General features: G+C 52.4%; 1 protein-coding gene across 1 annotated transcript in view; it reads left to right on the top strand.

Annotated features, from left to right (window-relative positions):
• Nucleotides 1–12,726, top strand: part of LPCAT1 (lysophosphatidylcholine acyltransferase 1) — a 53,955-nt gene extending 41,229 nt beyond the window's left edge. The window contains exons 10-15 of the mRNA XM_003802016.2: nt 4,059–4,184; nt 4,631–4,784; nt 5,673–5,675; nt 7,131–7,226; nt 10,753–10,894; nt 12,452–12,726. Of these exons, the coding sequence (XP_003802064.1) occupies nt 4,059–4,184; nt 4,631–4,784; nt 5,673–5,675; nt 7,131–7,226; nt 10,753–10,894; nt 12,452–12,636 (706 nt within the window). The 3' untranslated portion in view covers nt 12,637–12,726. The remainder of the gene's footprint in view (nt 1–4,058; nt 4,185–4,630; nt 4,785–5,672; nt 5,676–7,130; nt 7,227–10,752; nt 10,895–12,451) is intronic.
• The last annotated feature ends 4,612 nt before the right edge of the window (nt 12,727–17,338 follow it).

Here is a 17,338-nt window from a genome sequence, read left to right as displayed (position 1 = left end):
GGTCACCCAGGAGGCTCCCTGCCACCCCTGAGACCCTGACATAGCTGGTCACCCAGGAGGCTCCCTGCCACCTCTGAGACCCTGCTACAGTGGGTCACCCAAGAGGCTCCTGCCACCCCTGAGATCCTGACATAGCTGGTCACCCAAGAGGCTCCCTGCCACCCCTGAGACCCTGCCACAGCTGGTCACCCAGGAGGCTCCCTTGCTAAGTGCAATATAGACACAGTGGGTCAGGTGGGGCCAGGCAGGTGGTGCTGACAGTTAGGGGCTCTCACTTCTGAGTCCCTTGGTTTACACTCAGTGGACACACCATCAACAGCCTGAGTTACCTGCTCCTGTGCCCTCTCTCCCAGAGCATTTGCACCAAGGGTAGAAACAGCTCACTCAGCCTCTACCACAGGCTGCTCTGAATGTCTAGCCAAGTGGATGGTGAATGGGGGGGCGGTGCATCAGCCCGTCCAGGCCAAGCCTGTCACCCGAAGCTTCTGCTGTGGTGCTGTCTTCTATTGGGGACATGGGGGGATGAAAACATGTGTTACAAAACTCAGTGAATGCTGAGTGGCCCCGGCTTCCCTGAGAGCCATCTGTCTCACGCTTTGAGGGACTTGAAGGTTTTGCTCCAGTCAGTGAATGGGTCTGTCATTTCCTTTGTGTGATTCAGACTTCTCTGAAAATCCTCCAAATGGCTGGGAACATGTTCCATCATGTTCAGGGCTGCTGGGGGGTCTGCTGTGTCACAAATATCCTCCCCAAGAAAATGGAAGAAATAATGGGCCGCGGGGGAGGCCCTGGGCAGCCTTTCCTGGTGGCGCTGCCTCCCAGCAGGTCTCCAGCTTTGTAATGGGTCCTGGGACGTTGGAGGCAAGTTCTGCACTGCACTAAGACACATAGAAAACCTGGATAAGTCAAACTCTAGGCCCTTGCACCAAACAGCCAAGTTGTGAGCGCAAAGGAAGCTGAAAGTGCTGCCCCAGTGAGCACATGAGTGGTCAGAAAGCCAAACAGCCTCACCCCAGATACAAGAAAGTCTGAGGGTCTGGACACATCAAACCAGCCACAACGCTCCCTTAAACCAAAGCTTGATCCAGAGTGAGGCTATGACTCTTCACTTTCTGAAGGCTGAGAGGGGTGAGGAAGCTGCAGGAGAAAATTTGGAAGCTGCAGAGGTGGGTTCATAAGGTTTAAGAAAAGAAGCCGTCTCCACAACACAAAAGTGCAAGGTGAGGCAGCAGGCGCTGATGGAGAAACTGCAGTGAGTTACCCACGCGATCGCTGACGAAGGTGATGCACTAACAGGTTTTCAGTGTGGATGAGGCAGCCGTGTAGTGGAAGAAGATGCCATCCAGGACCTTCATAAAGCTGGAGAGAAGTCAGTGCCTGGCTTCAAAGCACAGGCTGACCCTCTCCACTGGGGCCAGTGTAGCTGGTGACCTGAAGTGGAAGCCAGCACTCTTACCATCCTGGAAGTCATCCAGCCCTCAAAGACCATGCTAAGTTTACTCTGGCTGTGCATTCACAGAGCAACCTGGATGACAGTACCTCTGTCTACATCATGGTCAACACCTGCTCAGGGGAAAAAAAAGTCTCCTAAATATTACTGCTTAGTGACACTGCCCCACACCGTGCTCCACGGAGATGCACAGGAGATTCGCATGCTCATGCCTGAAATACAACATCCATTCCACAGCCCTTGGATTGAGGACTAATTTTGACAGACTTATCTAAGAAGGCTTGGCACCTGTAGCACAGTGGTTGCTGTGGATGCACCAAGTATGGCTGGATCGCACCCAACCCGGGCCAGCTAAGCAACAATGACAACTACAACAACAAAAATAGCCGAGCACTGTGGTGGGCACCTGTGGTCCCAGCTACTTTGGAGTCTAAAACAAGAGAATCGCTTATGCCCAAGAGTTTGAGGTTGCTGTGAGCTGTAATACCACGGTACTCTACCAAGGGTGACATAGTGAGACTCTGTCTCAAAAAAAAAAAAACTTACCTAAGAAATAACATTTCATAAGGCTGTAGCTGCCATGGATACTGATTCCTCTGATGGCTGTGGCCAAAGTCAGTGGAAAACCTCCTGGGACAAAATCTCCATTCTGGATGCTGCCAAAACACTCTTGGGAGGAGGTCCCAGTCAGAGTTTGGGAGACGTGACTTCCAACCCCATAGAGACTACGGAGTTCCAGACTTCAGTGAAGGAAGGATCTGCAGATGTGGCAGAGATGACAACTGGAAATGGAGTCTGCAGCGGGGACTAGTCTGTGCCATCACATGGTCGAGCTTGGAAGAGACAGGAGGAGCTTCTTCTATCGGGAGCAAAGAGGTGGTTTCTCGATATGGGATCCACTGGTGAAGAAGCCATGAACACCACTGAAAGGACCCCCAGAGATTTAGAATCCTCCATGCACTTCACTGATAGAGCAGCAACAGGGTTTGAGGGGATTGACTCCAGTTTGGAAGTTCCGTGTATAATGCTGAACAGCATCGCTGGCTACAGACAACTTTGGTGAAAGCAAGAGCCAGTCGGCATCTAAGGAAGTGCCACGGCCACCCCCACCTTCAGCACCTGCCATTCGGGCCCAGGGCCCCCACCAGCAGGACTTGCTGCAGCCTCAGATGATCATTTGCCTTTTTTAGCGATGAAGTATTTTCAATTCAGCCATGCACTTGTTTCTTAGAGATAATGCTATTGCACTTATACTACAGCCTTGTGTAGATGTAACCTCTCACACTCTGGGAAACCAGGACTGTGTGACTTCATGGTGACACTTGCTTCACTATGGGTCTGGAAACAAACCTACAGTGTCTCCAAGGCACCCTGTGTTGGGGGAATTATTAAAAGCCCCTTCAGTACAGAGATTCCTTGGGGGAGGGGTGGTGTTTGGGTTTTTATACTTGGTTAATTCCATGGTAAACACGTTTTAGTAGGCAGGGAGAGACTGTCTGCCCTGAGACCTCACTCTATACACCCAAGTCCTGGGGTCAGGGCCACAATTGGTGAAGATGCCCCGATTCCCTGCATGCATCCACACGGAGGGCAGGCTGTTAGGATTTCAAGGCATTGCTGTATTGGTTTAGAGTGGAAGTGGATACACATGATGAAATGGCAGCCATGTGGCCACCACATGCTTTTTAGCAGGACAGAAACCAGGAGGACACAAGCCAACAATGGGGGGCAGCCCTGTTCCGAGTGAGAGTGGGGCAGCTGCCAGGCAGGTGCATGCTCAGCACTGAACACAGACATCTGTGGGACTCCCAGGGTCGCTGGTAAGGGCTTCTGCAGGCAGGGCGGGGGTGGGAGCACCTTTCTTGGCCTTCAGGAGGTATCTCTTGTCCCTGTAGAGCTCCAGGGAGAGGACAGTGTCTGGGCTGCAGGTTTGGGTGCCACACCTGCCCAAAGCCCCTCCAGTGCCCGTTCCCACTGCCTGCCAGGGAAGAGTGGGGGGGGGGTGCTCTGCATCCCCCAGAGAGGAGGGGCCTAATTCTGGGGGGGGGGGAGCTTTTATTCTTAGAAACCTATCCTATTCCTGACTTCCACTTTTATCTTGGCCCCCACCTGTATTCATAGTAATTTATTTGTTAATGTATAACCAACCTAGAAATGACATTTATGTAAACTACAAAATAAAATCACAGGAGCCTCGGTGAAAGCGCCATTTACTGTACAGATGAAGCTGTTTCTGCCTGGGTTCCACCAAGGGAGGAAATACCTTAAACACACATTGTTGTGACCAGATGACCCCATGACATAGATGTATGGTCCCAGGGCAGGATGTGCCACATGCAGTTCTTGGCCACCGCAGGGATTTCTGTTCTTGAAGATGATTCAAGAGAGCCCCAGATGGTGCCTTGGGAAGCAGGTGCCTCTGTTACATTTGGTGACCCTTGCCAACCTCTTACATCTCTAGAACCTTCCTTTGGGGGTGGACATGTTGCCCTGTGTCCATGCTCTAGACACACAGCCAGAGGAAGAGCCCTTTGCTCAGCTACTTAGAGGGAACCATGAGACTGGAGGTTTCAGGGTCATGCTGATGGGTACCCGCTCTCTCTTGCAGGGCCCTGGGCATCTCCGTGACCGACTATACATTTGAGGACTGCCAGCTGGCCCTGGCAGAAGGACAGCTTCGCCTCCCTGCTGACACCTGCCTCTTAGAATTTGCCAGGCTCGTGCGTGGCCTCGGGTAAGTTCTCTGTTCTTCTTCCTAGAGAGCTGGAACCAGTGCTGCCAGGGTCCAGCTAAGGCCAGGGCAGGCAGTTAAGAAGATAATTGCTAATGATGCTTATTCTGCTCTTTGTCAAATACCAGCTTCAATCTACATAGAATTGTCTTTAAACCTCTTCATGGTTGACAGCTCTCCCTGCAGGTGCTGCCCCAGGAGGCCACCCCTTAGGACACCTTGCCCAAGAGGCGTCCACAGAGCCACAGGGCACACACATCTCTTCAGACACTCAGCACGCACCATGCACCCTCAAGGCACTATGATGCCTTTCCTTGAAAACTGATTTATTCTTTATACAAAACAGTTTAATATTTCATTGAATCAAAGATAACAGTAAACCTCTTGTTGATAACTCTGTTTCAACAAATGTTTGTTGGTAACTTTGTTTCAACAAATGTTTTTTCTAGGCTAAAACCAGAAAAACTTGAAAAAGATCTGGACAAATATTCAGAAAGTGCGAAGGTGAAGAAAGAAGAGAAGATTGGGGTTTCAGAGTTGGCGGCCTACCTAGAAGTCCCGGTATCGGACGTGCTGGAAGACATGTTCTCACTGTTTGATGAGGTGGGGCCGCCACTGAGGGTGGTGAAACCTCTGGCTTTCAACGTGTAAATTGTCCTCGATGTAACATGAGCACTATTAGCCATTTCCTCAAGCCGAGAGGAGGAGCCACCCTCCTTACACACCCTGTCACTAGGAGAGATTCCTGCCATGCTGTATCCAGTACTGAAGTTCTAATGATTCCAAAAGGCCATCCCCATGCTGGGATCTCCATGGGACCCTGCACTAAACCACCACAAGCCAGCTCAGCTGGAGTCTCTTCCCCACACCAGGATTTCTAGATACTGTGCCCCCTCCTCAGTGATCCACGGAGAGGTTCCCTGTGGGCTTGTGTTAGTGTATGAGGACCCCTCCCCCCGGCCCTCTCCCCTAGTCCCCCCGCACCCTCTCTCCTAGGGGCCCCCCTGCACCCTCTCCCCATCCCTCTAAAACCCTATCCCCCCCAGAGCCCCATCCCCCCTCCACATCACATCCTTAAGTCATACGTGGTAGCCAAGTGAGTCAACAGTCACGTCACATTGTGGTGGGTCTAAGAATGTGGGTGGCCTTGAGGGACTTGGGAAGGCATGGGTCGTGCCTGAGGTGGGACAGGCTGCCACACCTCCCAGAAATCCCCACACCTAGGCTGACCTGGATATGTGTGTCAGGGTACTGATACCTAAGCTGTGGGTCCTACTGGGCCTGTCACATGTCAGGGTGTGCGTGGAGGGCTCCTTCAGCCCTGCGTGTTCTGTGTGAAGACACAGCATGTCCTTGTGCCATCACAGTATGTCCCATGGAACAACATGGTGTGCTCTTATACCAATGAGAAACAGCTGTGTGTGGACTTTGGTAGAACCCAGGGGAAGCCAGTGAGTGGCCTCAACACCGTGAGGCCTCCATGGTGTACAGAGTGTGAGCCGCTGTGGCCTTTTGTTGGTGGCGTGATTGAGTGAACTTGCTGCAGACCAGATGGCCGTGCTGGACGCAGCCCTAGGCAGCGGAAGCAGGCACAGACTTCATCTCCTGTAGGAGCCACAGCTGTGGCTGCATTTCCACTCAGATGCTCTTAAGCAGCCTCAAGTTTCAGATATGAGACCGTAGATGTTGATTCAACACACAGTTGTTAATTTTCTACTTTCTGCTCTTTCAAATTCATAATGATCCTTTGAGGCGGAAGTGTTGCCTGTTTCACACAGGGCTCAGCCCCAGAGGGGATCCCTTCCCGGAGCTAGGACCTCATCCTCTTGTTGGGTCAGAAGTAAATTCAACATGCCTGTGCCCTCCTCCTTCCCCAGAGCACCTCTCCACCCCATGCCACGCCTTGAGGACAGAAAAGCCCCGGGGACCTGTGTGTGTCCCACAGCTGAGCCATTTGCCACTGGGAGGCTCTGGCTCCTCTGTCATGATCATCCCTCTGACTTAGGGTGCTCGTCACCTCTGCCACCATCTCACTGACTAGAGAGTCCTCCCCCTGCCCTGGCTGCTCCTCACCAACTCTATCTGATGATAGTCCTCCCTCCGTCCCCAGGGGGTCCTCCCCTCCTCTCTTATTAGGGAGTCCTCTCTGCCCTGAGATGCTCTTCCTCTTACAGGGAGTCCTCCCTTTGATCTAGGGTACTCCTCCCCTGTTCCTCTCTGATCAGGGAGTCCTCTCCAACCCTGAGTGCTCCTCACTTCCTCTCTCTGGTTAAGGAATTCTCCTTCCCCTTTAGGGTGCATCTCCCCTCCACCTTTAGCTGGGGAGTCCTCCCTCTGCCCTGAGGCCCTCTGCACCTCTTCCCCTCCTGCCCCTGCTGTTCATTTGCACTGTGTGCTCAGTGATGGGGTGGTCTTTTCCTGGGCCCCAGTCCCCACAGGAGTGTGGTTTCACCTCCCTATCAGTCCTGGCCTGTCCCTCACACAGCACCAGCCTGCTCACCAAAGCAGCAGCTCACCCTGAAGAGGCCTCAAGTACACCTGAGGGTGGTCAGCAGGGCAGGGGCTGAAGCCCAGAGCTGCCCTGTGCTGGGCCCCTGTCACATCTTGCCACAATCAGACTAAGTGTTCAGAGCCCAAAGCAAGCATTGGTGCTTACTGGTTTGTCTTTCAAAATGCACGTCTCAGCAGGTGACAGTCATTTTGCACATGCTTGGTTGAGAAGCTCCCCGTAGTGGTCTTAGAGTTAGACAATTCATGGTAATGACCAAAAATCATATGCACAGTATGGTGACCTTGGAGCGTCTGGGTGTTACCAGTCTTCCCCCTCGGTACCCTTTCACACAGCCAGACGTCAAGTGAGCCTGGACTGACCCTTAGGGTAACATGCGGGACCTGTGTGGAGCACTGGACACTGGAGCTCTGCATACCTGACAGGGCCTTTCCCCACAGGGCAGCGGCAGGATGGACCTGCGGGAGTACGTGGTCGCCCTGTCTGTGGTCTGCCGGCCAGCCAAGACGCTGGACACCATCCAGCTGGCATTTAAGGCAAGTGTGGGTTTCACGTGAGTTTGGTGCAGACAAGGGACTTGGCCTAACTGCTATTCTTCTGTGATCCTCTGCTGGCTGTTGTCTGTAAAACACCCAGAAAATGAACTAAATTAACAACCCACACTCATAATAAAGGCATAGACTAGCGATGCCCCAGACCCCATGGCAGGGCTGGCAGGTGTCACATCACCATGTGCTCTGTGTCTGCATGTCTCACATGGGGCCGCACACCTCATCTCTCCCTGCACAGCCTCCCTGTTGGCCTGTTGCCTGGTGACGAGAGCAGGGCTTCAGACCTGCCCCGGGCTACACCCAGGGGGTGTGTCCTGCCAGAGCTGAGCCATTTGCCACTGGGGGGATCCCACAGACCCCCAGGAAGCCTCAGGGCTGGCCTCACTGAACACTTGGATCTAGAATAGAGCTGGGTGGGCTTTGTCTGGAGGGACAGTTCCCTCAGGGACTCCTGAGTGGGCACAACTCTCATCAGCCAGACTCCTAGGACAAGAGAAGTGAGGAATTGGCTCATCTCCCCACACTGAGAACCCTTCTGGCCCCAGCACAGCCTCTCCGTAGCAGTGCTGGGGGTCCTCACATGGAGAGGTGGCTCATGTTGATCACACCAGGGGAACTAACTGGACAGTGTCACCATGTAGCCACTCCTTTCTAAGAAACCTTGGCCTCCCTCCTCCAGACCTAGGCAGGCTGCCAGCCTGATCTGGCCTGGCCCCACAGACTCGTGGCCCCTTTGCTGACCATGTCTCACTGTACCTGTTTAGACAGCCCCAGCACCTGCTCCAGAGTCACCCAGTAGAGCCTGTAGCGGGATGACAGTGACAGGAGGGGACATTGGGTTTGCACCTGTTGCAGAGTCACCCAGTAGAGCCTGTAGCGGGATGATGGTGACAGGAGGGGGGGCTGGGTTTGCACCTGCTTCAGAGTCACCCAGTAGAGCCTATAGCAGGATGATGGTGATGGGGGCTGAGGGCTGGGTTTGCACCTGCTCCAAAGTCACCCAGTAGGGCCAGTAGTGGGATGACTGTCAGGAGAGGAAGGCTGGGTTTATTTCTCAGCATAAACAGTGGGACAAGGAACCTGACCCCCTGCCAGGCTGGCACCGCAGGAGCACTGCCTCCATACCCCCCCACAGGTAGGCATTGTAACCAGCTATGGAGTTTTGAGGACATGCTCTATGGAGATTATGGTGTCTACCTGGTCCCCGCTGATAGGATGGGTGGGTCTTTCCAGGTGCCCCCCCACCGTGCATAACAACACGTGCTTGCTTGTGGTGCCGCCCCCCACACAGGTGGGCTGGTAGATCAGATGCAGCCTAGTGCCCACGCATCCTCACAGGTCATGTTCACACAGCTGTGTCTCAGAGAGATGTAGGGTCCTCCTTGTGTCAAGGGCGTCAAGGGTGGCTTGGTTGCTGTGCAGATGTGCCTTCATCCTGACTGTAGGTTTTAACCCCTGGCTTCTGTGCCTTATTTTCACTTTCTTTGGACCCACTTTCCTCCTGTCTCTCCCAGCAGCCTGCCCCTTTCCCGACATCAGCCTGTCTAAAGACGTAGCCTTTGTCCTTTCTGCTGGCCCTGGGACACCTCCCCTGGTCCCCTGCACACATTTAAATGGGTTCACCTGCCTTATTTTACTGTTCAGGTTCCTCCTGGCCAATCGTTGAGACACAAGCTGCATTTATGATGGTGCACACTTGAGGTGTCCAGTAGCAATTTCCAGTTGTGATATACTTTTGGAATTTCTTGTTTTGCTTTCTTTTTTTTTTATTACTATATAAAAGCTTAAGACATGGTCATAGTAAAAATTCTAACAGCTCAGAAAGTGGAAAATGAAAACCCAAAAGTCTCTCTCTGCCCCACTCCCCGCATTGAGACCCTAGTTCTGTGTCTCACTGTGTCTTCATATGGCCTTCTAAATAACTTTTTGAATATAGAAACTACCTCTCTACTGTTCTTATTTTTCAAAACTCTGAAGCAGAGTATCCCATGCATCCCCTGCAATGGCCACATGAATCCCATGATCACAGGGGGTGGGGGTATGTGAGCCAAATTAGAGACCAGTGGGAGTGCCAGGTAGAGAAGGTGACTCGGGTCTGACCCAGCTCAGTGTTTGTGGGTCCAGTGCCCCAAATGGATATAGTCTGCAGATATCTGATTCAGCAAATCTAAAATTAGGAGAGAGATTTAGACCAAAGAAGATTCAGTTGTCAGTGCACACAAGAGCTGTTTGAAGCCAGGTACACGGATGCTATCCCCTGGGGAAATGAGCCTGGAATGGGGGGACGCCTTCCTCAAGCAGTCCAGAGGGGAAGTGGAGGCAGATGTGATGGGAAGGGAGGCAAGCCTGGCCTGGCAGCCCTCACGAGGGCTGGGCGAGCTGATGGCATTCAGTGCACAAGCAGATCCCTGAATGCCCACATGATGTGTGGCGTCACCCAGGTTCAGGGTGTGGGCGTCTCCTAAAGAGCACGACACTCTGTCCGCAGAGACCAGATCTCAGTGGAAGCATGGAGGGAACACTCAGGTGACACAGCCACGTAGCCATCAGGCAAACCATGGGGGACTTGGGGTCAGGAGCTTCTGGGACACTGGGCCCCACGCAAGGAAAAGCAGATGAAGTGATGGTGTGGGTGGCTCAGGCTGAGAACTAGGGTGAGGACAATCACCATGAGATTGCTCTTTTGAGCTGGACCATCCAGCAGGGGTTTAAGGAAACCCTTGGGTCAGAGCTGAGAGTAGTGGGCTTGGGCCCTGAGTACCCACCAAAGAAGTAAGAAAAGAGGATGCAGCCACAGGGCCACCTCAAGCCTCATGGGGGCTGCAGAGGATGGGGTGGGCTCTGAGCAGGTGGGCCTAGGGGGTCCCCAGATCAAAGGGTCTGTGTGAAGTGAGGGAAGAGCGGGAGCTGTGGTGTGGGGGAGGAAGCCCTCAGCTTAGAGGAGCTGCCGCTGCCACCAGCCCCCAACCCACCCTGGCCCTGGACTGGGCTGGAGAGGGCCTGAGCTGCTGCCCCCAGAATCGGAGCAGGAAGAGAGAAGTTGGGCTGAAGATGGAGTTCAGCCTCCAGGTCCACTCTGATCCCCAGCTGTGCCCTCAGTCAGACACTGTCTCCTCGGCCTCCATCTGCTCCCACATCTGCTCCCATGTCTGCACCCTCCCTCCAGGCTCCTGACCCTGTGAGTTTCTGACAGTTGTGTCCCCTTGTGAGTGTTTGTGAACATGTTGGTGGCCTCCTGGATTCTAAGGGAAAGAGCTACTGGGGGATTCTGAACCCAGCTCCTCTTAGCACGGCAGTGGCCGAGGACAGGTCCCTCTGCTGTGTCCCCCAGGCAGCAGGAGGGGCCGGGTCAGCTTGCTCATTGGTCACTGGGAGTCAGGTCAACAGCACCCGAGTTCTCAGAGCCTTGGGGCCACTGAAGAGCCAGGACATCTGTGGGGCCACCAGCCCAGCCTGGCCAGGGCATAGGAGGCGGCTGTGAGGTGATGGTCTGCTCTGCTCTTCCCTGCAGATGTATGGGTCCCAGGAGGATGGCAGCATAGGCGAGGGCGACTTGTCCAGCATCCTCAAGACCGCCTTAGGGGTGGCAGAACTTCCTGTGACAGACCTTTTTCAAGCTATCGATGAGGAAGAGAAGGGGAAGATCACATTTGGTGAGTGGCGGAGGTGGAGTCACACCGTGAGTAGGGAGGACCCACCATTGCGCTGGTCTGAGCGTGCCCCTGGAGTGTCCCCAGCTCCCCCTCTGTGCACCAGGCTGTCCTGTCATCTCCTGCAAACAGAAAGTCCTCAGAAGAAAGGTTCTTCCCAGAAGCTAACCAGGGCAGGCAGGGAGCTTTGAAACTGGCTTTTTTCAGGCAGTTTATGGAACTAAAATGCCGAGCCCAGCTCTGAAGCCCTGGGCCCCAGTGTAGGCACCATCTTCAGAGGCTGTTGCAGCCCCCAGGGACGGGGGATATTCACCCCTGGCTCCATACAGCCCCTTGCTATGGAGTCTTCTCTCCCTCAGAAGTGCTGGCCTTGTCACTGGCAGCCAGGGCTCCAGGCTGCATGTCCCCCTGCCTGGGTGGTCTGCCAGGAGGGCATAGGGAGATGGGTGCTCCTGAACCATCACAGACATGATGGGGGGGGGCTTTCACCCCAGAACAACTCACCTTTCTGGTGACATTTGGCTAGATAGTATCATAAATTGCTGTTCAAAACTGGCAAACCTTCGCCAAAGCACCCCTTCTCAGAGTGTGGGCAGTGGCAATGCATCCCTCAAGGCTGAGATGAGCTCAGAGTCCAGCCCATTCCCCCATCACGGACTCTCTGCACTTTCCTGCAACACACGCAGGCTGGGAGGCCCAGGGGGTGGCAAGGGCAGAGCTGGAATTTTGGGAAAACTCTCCTGCCCAGTGAGGGGTCCCAGAGCCAGGCAGGGCGGCAGAGGTCCTCAGGAGCCCCGTTGCTCAGGGCCCTCAGAAGGCAGCCCTGGTTCATTTGTAAATTATGTATATTTTCCCTAAAAACAAAAAACTAGTCAAGTAGACATTTGCTCAGAAAGATAAGGAATTCTGAAATGATTGATTGTTCATATCTTGTTTGGGTGCTTTTAAAACTGCATCCAGCTCGGACACCATGTTCCGTGTTGACCACGCCACTCGACTGGGCTGCTCAGGCTCTGCTGTGACATCAGCACGGGCCAGCTGTCAACTGCGCCAGGGTTTCCACAGGTGGGCTTGGGCTCTGGTGTCCCATAGCTCTGCATCTGTCCTCCACCACTGCCAAACCTGTTTGCAGTGTGGCAGGCGGAAGCCTGGGTGCCTCTGCCCACAAAGGGCCACCTGTAGGGTCTGCAAAGTAGTGCCCTTGCCTGGCTCTCCATACCCTTCACACAGGGTCAGGTATCACCTGGACCTTGTCCTTGCCCCTGAATCAGTAATACCAGATACCCGAGATGTATTTATTGAATTCAGAGTCACAAGCTCACTTTTCCCAAAAGCAGGAACAGCTAAAAGGACTTCTGGCCACCCCTTGTTCTCAGGATGACAGTGCCCAGCAGGAAGCTAAGTGAAGGTTTCTCGCCTCCCCTGAAGTGTCAACTCATGATTCCCACCTCCCCAGAGGGGCACTAGGTGTTGCCAACAGAACCCGGGGAAAAGAGCCCCCAAAATCTAGATGTTTCTCCTCCAAGACCCCAGTAATCAAAAGTGCCTTTATCTTTCCAGCTGACTTCAGCAGGTTTGCAGAAACATACCCCAACTTTGCAGAAGAGTATTTGTATCCGGATCAGACACATTTTGAAAGCAGTGCCCAGACCCCACCTGCAGCAGCCCCGAATGGCTTCTGTACTGACTTCAGCCCTGACAGCGTGGACATTGGCAGGAGGCCATCCCATAAGAAACTAGAGTAGGAAGAGGGTGCAGAGGGACACAACCTCTCCCACCATGACTGCCTGCGTCCAGGCAGCTACTGGCCCCCCTGCGAGTGGCAACTGGGTCTCTCTCCCTGCTCCTGTGTCCAGGTGCTGTGTCCAGGCCCAAGTTATAGACGATTTGGGGATTTGTTTTTGTTTCTTTGTGAAGTCTCCATTTCAGACCAGCAAGTGGAGAATTCGGAAGGAACCTGCACGTGTACCCGCCTGCAAAGCGTGGGGGCTCCCCTCTGGCTGGTCCCCTCTGGGGTGCTAGCTGCAGTGTCCTGCTGTGGGTCTCCTTCAGTCTCTCGCTCCCTCGTGCACAAGGCCAGGGCCTCATATGCGCACACACTGGAAACAGAACTGCCGCCTGCGTGTGATTCCAGCACAAAATTCTGCCCACCTCTGTGGGATCACGGCGTGGCAGGGTATTGCCTGATTTTTAAACATTTCTATATTTGTGTGAAACTCATGAGGATTTTATAACTTCATTTAGGTACTTCAGGAAACATTCCACATTTTTAAGAAAAAAAAATAGAAAATTGTTTTTCTACTTCATTTTTCTTTTAGGGTCAGAGAATATTTATTTATAGGCCTTTTTTTGATAGCATTTGAGGCTGTTTGGAGCTTTGACCTAAATTTCTATTGGGCCTCTCTCCACCAGGTTAAACTCCTCTTCTCCTGTATGGGCCCCACCAGGGGACATTCAGCCACAAGGTCCCGATCCCAGCTTCAAAACACTTTTTTCTGCTTTTCTTGATCTTTTTTCAAGAACCCCCTCTTTTGTATCGATGTTACCAGTTGGGTATTTGTTTCACTATAACACAGTCTACTTCATTGTGTCCCCACCTCCAGTCAGCACGGAATGTGGTAGGAAGTGAGAGGCAGAGGTGGCAGCGGGACGTCACCAGGCCGTGTAGCATGTGGCCTCCTGAGCAGCCCTAGAGACTCTGGCCAGGTGGGCAGCTCCTCCCTCCTCTCCATTCCGGTTCTCTGCCCTTCAGGGTGTGGCAGCTGCTGACCATCCACCTTCCTGCGTGCAGCCTTAGCTTGGGGAGGGGTGTGCCGCGTGGCGTGTGGGAGGACCAGGATGTCTGGTCCAGGTGGTGCCTCCCTGCAGCTCCACCTCCTGACATTGGGCAGGGTGTGTCTGGAGTAGGTGGTTCTGTCCCCTCTTAAAGGGGGAGTGGAAGGGGCTTTGAGGCACTGGAACTGGGGACATTTGGTGTGACCTTTATCTTCTGCCACCACCTTTTCCACCATTTTTATGGCATAATGAGAAACCGGCCTGGAAAGCACAATAATGACCATAGACTTCAGTTTGTCTCCTAAAGCAAAGCCTCTGGGTTTATTTGAGGAAACAAATTTTTCGGAGGTGAATTGATTTTTGTATTCAGGGTATCTCTGTAGAAAGTGACCATAAGGCCAGTAAGTGCAGGAGAAAATGTTTACTAACCTCCTCAGTGTGGTGACCTGCATCCCCACTGACAGGCATTAGCATAAAGGAGCCACCAGCCCTGGTCACATCACCCCGCGGCTCCAGCATGAGCACTGCCAGCAACACAGACAGGATGGCACATGGAAGCCAATTCCTGGGCTCCTGGCTTGTTGGACACAGGAGAAATTCTAACGCAGCCTTGGTAGCAATTGATTTTATAATTATAGAATGCATAAAGATTCATTTTTAAAAGAGAACAGCCTGCACGTGACCAGTGAAGGAGGTTAATAAACTAAGATATTCCAAGGGAAGGGCCCACGCTCCCCTCCCTGAGGTCTGCGGATGAAGGGTTTTTTTAATGAAATGCCACTGTGCATTTTCAGAAAAAAAATCTCTGATAAACAGGCTTTGAATGGATGTTTGTTCCTCCTGATTCTCTTTTCTTGCACCGCAACTTCACGGTGTTCGGAACTGTGAATGTATATAGTGTGGGGTTGGCTCCCTTCTGCGTGACCACGGCGCCTGCCCTCAACCGCAGAGAACTTTGGATTTTCAGCGGAATAAATAAAACACAAAGGCTTATATACTTGCAGGTGTATTTTGTTGTGTGTTTATTACACACTGTCAGGAGACAACCCCAGTATTTTCGTGGTGTGGCTCCACCATGTTTGGAAAACAGAGTAATTGAAATTCTATAGAAAAAGCTTTCTCGGGGGTCAGAGGGTTGGTGTGAAGTCTAGAGTGTCTGATATTACTGGACAGCAGCAAACTTCACAGAATTCAAAGTGGTGTGGCTGTCCCCTGCCTGGAGTGTTGGTTTCTGTGCTTCCTGTAGGTGCAGTGCCCGCACCTTCAGCATGTCAAGTGGAGAGGAAAGGGCTCTTGCATTCCATCCTATTAGAAAAGATTTAGAAATGAAAGTAAAAGAAATAGACCTACTGTGTTACACTCCTAGAGACTTAATATGGAAAACCAGCTTATGTGTTCTCCAGTGGGACGGGTTGAGTAATGATTGTATCGTTTAGGAAAACCAGTCAGAGCAGGAGGCTGCAGGGCCTGAGTGGCCTGAGTGGCCTGCGGGGCACGGGAGAAAGCCAAGGAAGCCAACACAGTAGGTGTTCTCAACTCACAACAGCAATTTTTATTCACTCTGTCATGTTTTCATGCATTCACCATGTTTAATAAATGGACATTGCCTTTAAAATTAAGTTTCTTAAATAAAAGGGTGGAGATACTCTACACATTCCATGTTCAAAGCTGCACTAGGCGCTGGGCGCTTGCTGAGGGTCAGCTGGTCTAAGAGCAGAGAAGGGACGGCCTCTGTGGGCCCAGGCCGTGTGTGTACACGTGGACAAGGCATGGCGGGTGCTGTCCCCGGAGCTCTCAGCTCTGCTGCACTCGGCGCAGGATCCAGACTGTGAGGAAGGGCAAAGAGGGTGGCACTCACAGAGGGAGCCCACTCCAGGCATCCACACGGGAGCTAACAAGCCCCAGCTTCTGCTCTGGAGACGCCTTCAGAGCCCAGCAGTGTGGAGAGAGTCAGCCCTGCCCCTCCCTGCCTGTCTCCCTCACTGCCCTTCTCCACCAGCTCCCCCATGGCTCACTGACCCCCATCAGAGGCCCGTGGGGGAGGGAGCCCTGGTTCCCGCTGCCAAGCACAGACAGTGCCCGTGGCCACTCAACGTCCATGAGCAGGTCTACCTCGTATGTCTCCTGCCAGTGCTGGGACTGCCCCTCCAGACAGCCTTACCTTCCCCCAGAAGGGTCAAGGCCCCTCCTATCCTGAGGTGTGTTAATTGTGGCATAGTCCAGGCCCATCAGATACTCTCTAACAAAGGAAACTAAGATTCTCAGTCCTTTCACCACTGCCAGTGCTCATATAAATAGGGTGCTCAGAGCAGCTGACAGAAATGACATGGCTGCTTACCACACATGCCCAAATACACCTGCCCCCAAACTGAGCAAGTCTGCACACCTGCTACTACCCTCATTTCTATGGCCAGTGTGAGTTGCGGTCAGCAGTCAGTGCTTCCACATTTCCTTGGCTCTGTCCTTGGATGGGCAGAGTCTTTTACCTGGTGACAGGTTCAGACCAGGTAACACAAATGCTGAAAGAATTCGTCACCAGTAGACCTGTGACACAAGAATGTTAAAGTAGGTCTTTAACACAGAAGGAAGAAGGATACCCTTTCCGAATCTGGATCTGCAGGACGGAGCAAGGAGTAACAGGAATGCTCATTAAGTGAACAGAAACACTTTTTTCCACATTATTTAAGACTGTTTAAAAGATAATTGACTATCTAATTACTCAAAGCAGGTTACTCTAAGCAAAGTTGATAATGTATTCCAGAGTTCATAAAATGTGTTGAGGTAAAATGTTTGACCACGTGGACATGGACTGTGTGAAGTCCTCGCCTTGCGTGGGGTGCGGTGTGACCCCCCTTGTAGGCAGAAGGGTGAGTTGGGAGCTACAAATGCTGGGAAACCTAAAATAGCACAACCAGGACATGCAGCTCACAGATTACCCAGCTGCTGAGACAGGCAGCCCCCAGGTTACCCAGCTGCTGAGACAGGCAGCCCCCAGGTTACCCAGCTGCTGAGACAGGCAGCCCCCAGGTTACCCAGCTGCTGATACAAGAATAAAATGAAAACTACTCGATCTGAAAGAAGGCTGAAAAAGAGAGAAAAAGAACAGGACACGTTGGAAATATAGAAAACAAATAAGGTGGTGGATTAAAATCCGACCACGTTAACACAGGCAGCCCCCAGGTTACTCAGCTGCTGAGACAGGCAGCCCCCAGGTTACCCAGCTGCTGAGACAGGCAGCCCCCAGGTTAATCAGCTGCTGATACAAGAATAAAATGAAAACTACTCGATCTGAAAGAAGGCTGAAAAAGAGAGAAAAAGAACAGGACACATTGGAAATATAGAAAACAAATAAGGTGGTGGATTAAAATCCGACCACGTTAACACAGGCAGCCCCCAGGTTACCCAGCTGCTGACACGGGCAGCCCCCAGGTTACCCACTGGGCACAATGCAATGTACAATGGTACATTTCAAAACTATCAAGAGTAGAGTATAATGTCTGACCACAACAAGTAAGTGAGGTGATGGTTACGTTAACCAGTTTGATGTAAGCACTCCACAAAGTATATCAAAGTAGCACATTGTACCCCATAAATGCATTAATGTACACGGTTATGATTTAATTTTAAAAAGGGAAGTTCTGGGCTTGGCGCCTGTGGCTCAAGTGGCTAGGG

The sequence above is a fragment of the Otolemur garnettii genome, unplaced genomic scaffold (genome assembly GCF_000181295.1).
Source record: "Otolemur garnettii isolate 467f Iridium unplaced genomic scaffold, OtoGar3 scaffold00226, whole genome shotgun sequence".
NCBI lineage: Eukaryota > Metazoa > Chordata > Mammalia > Primates > Galagidae > Otolemur > Otolemur garnettii.
This window is presented reverse-complemented; position numbering and strand designations above follow the sequence as displayed.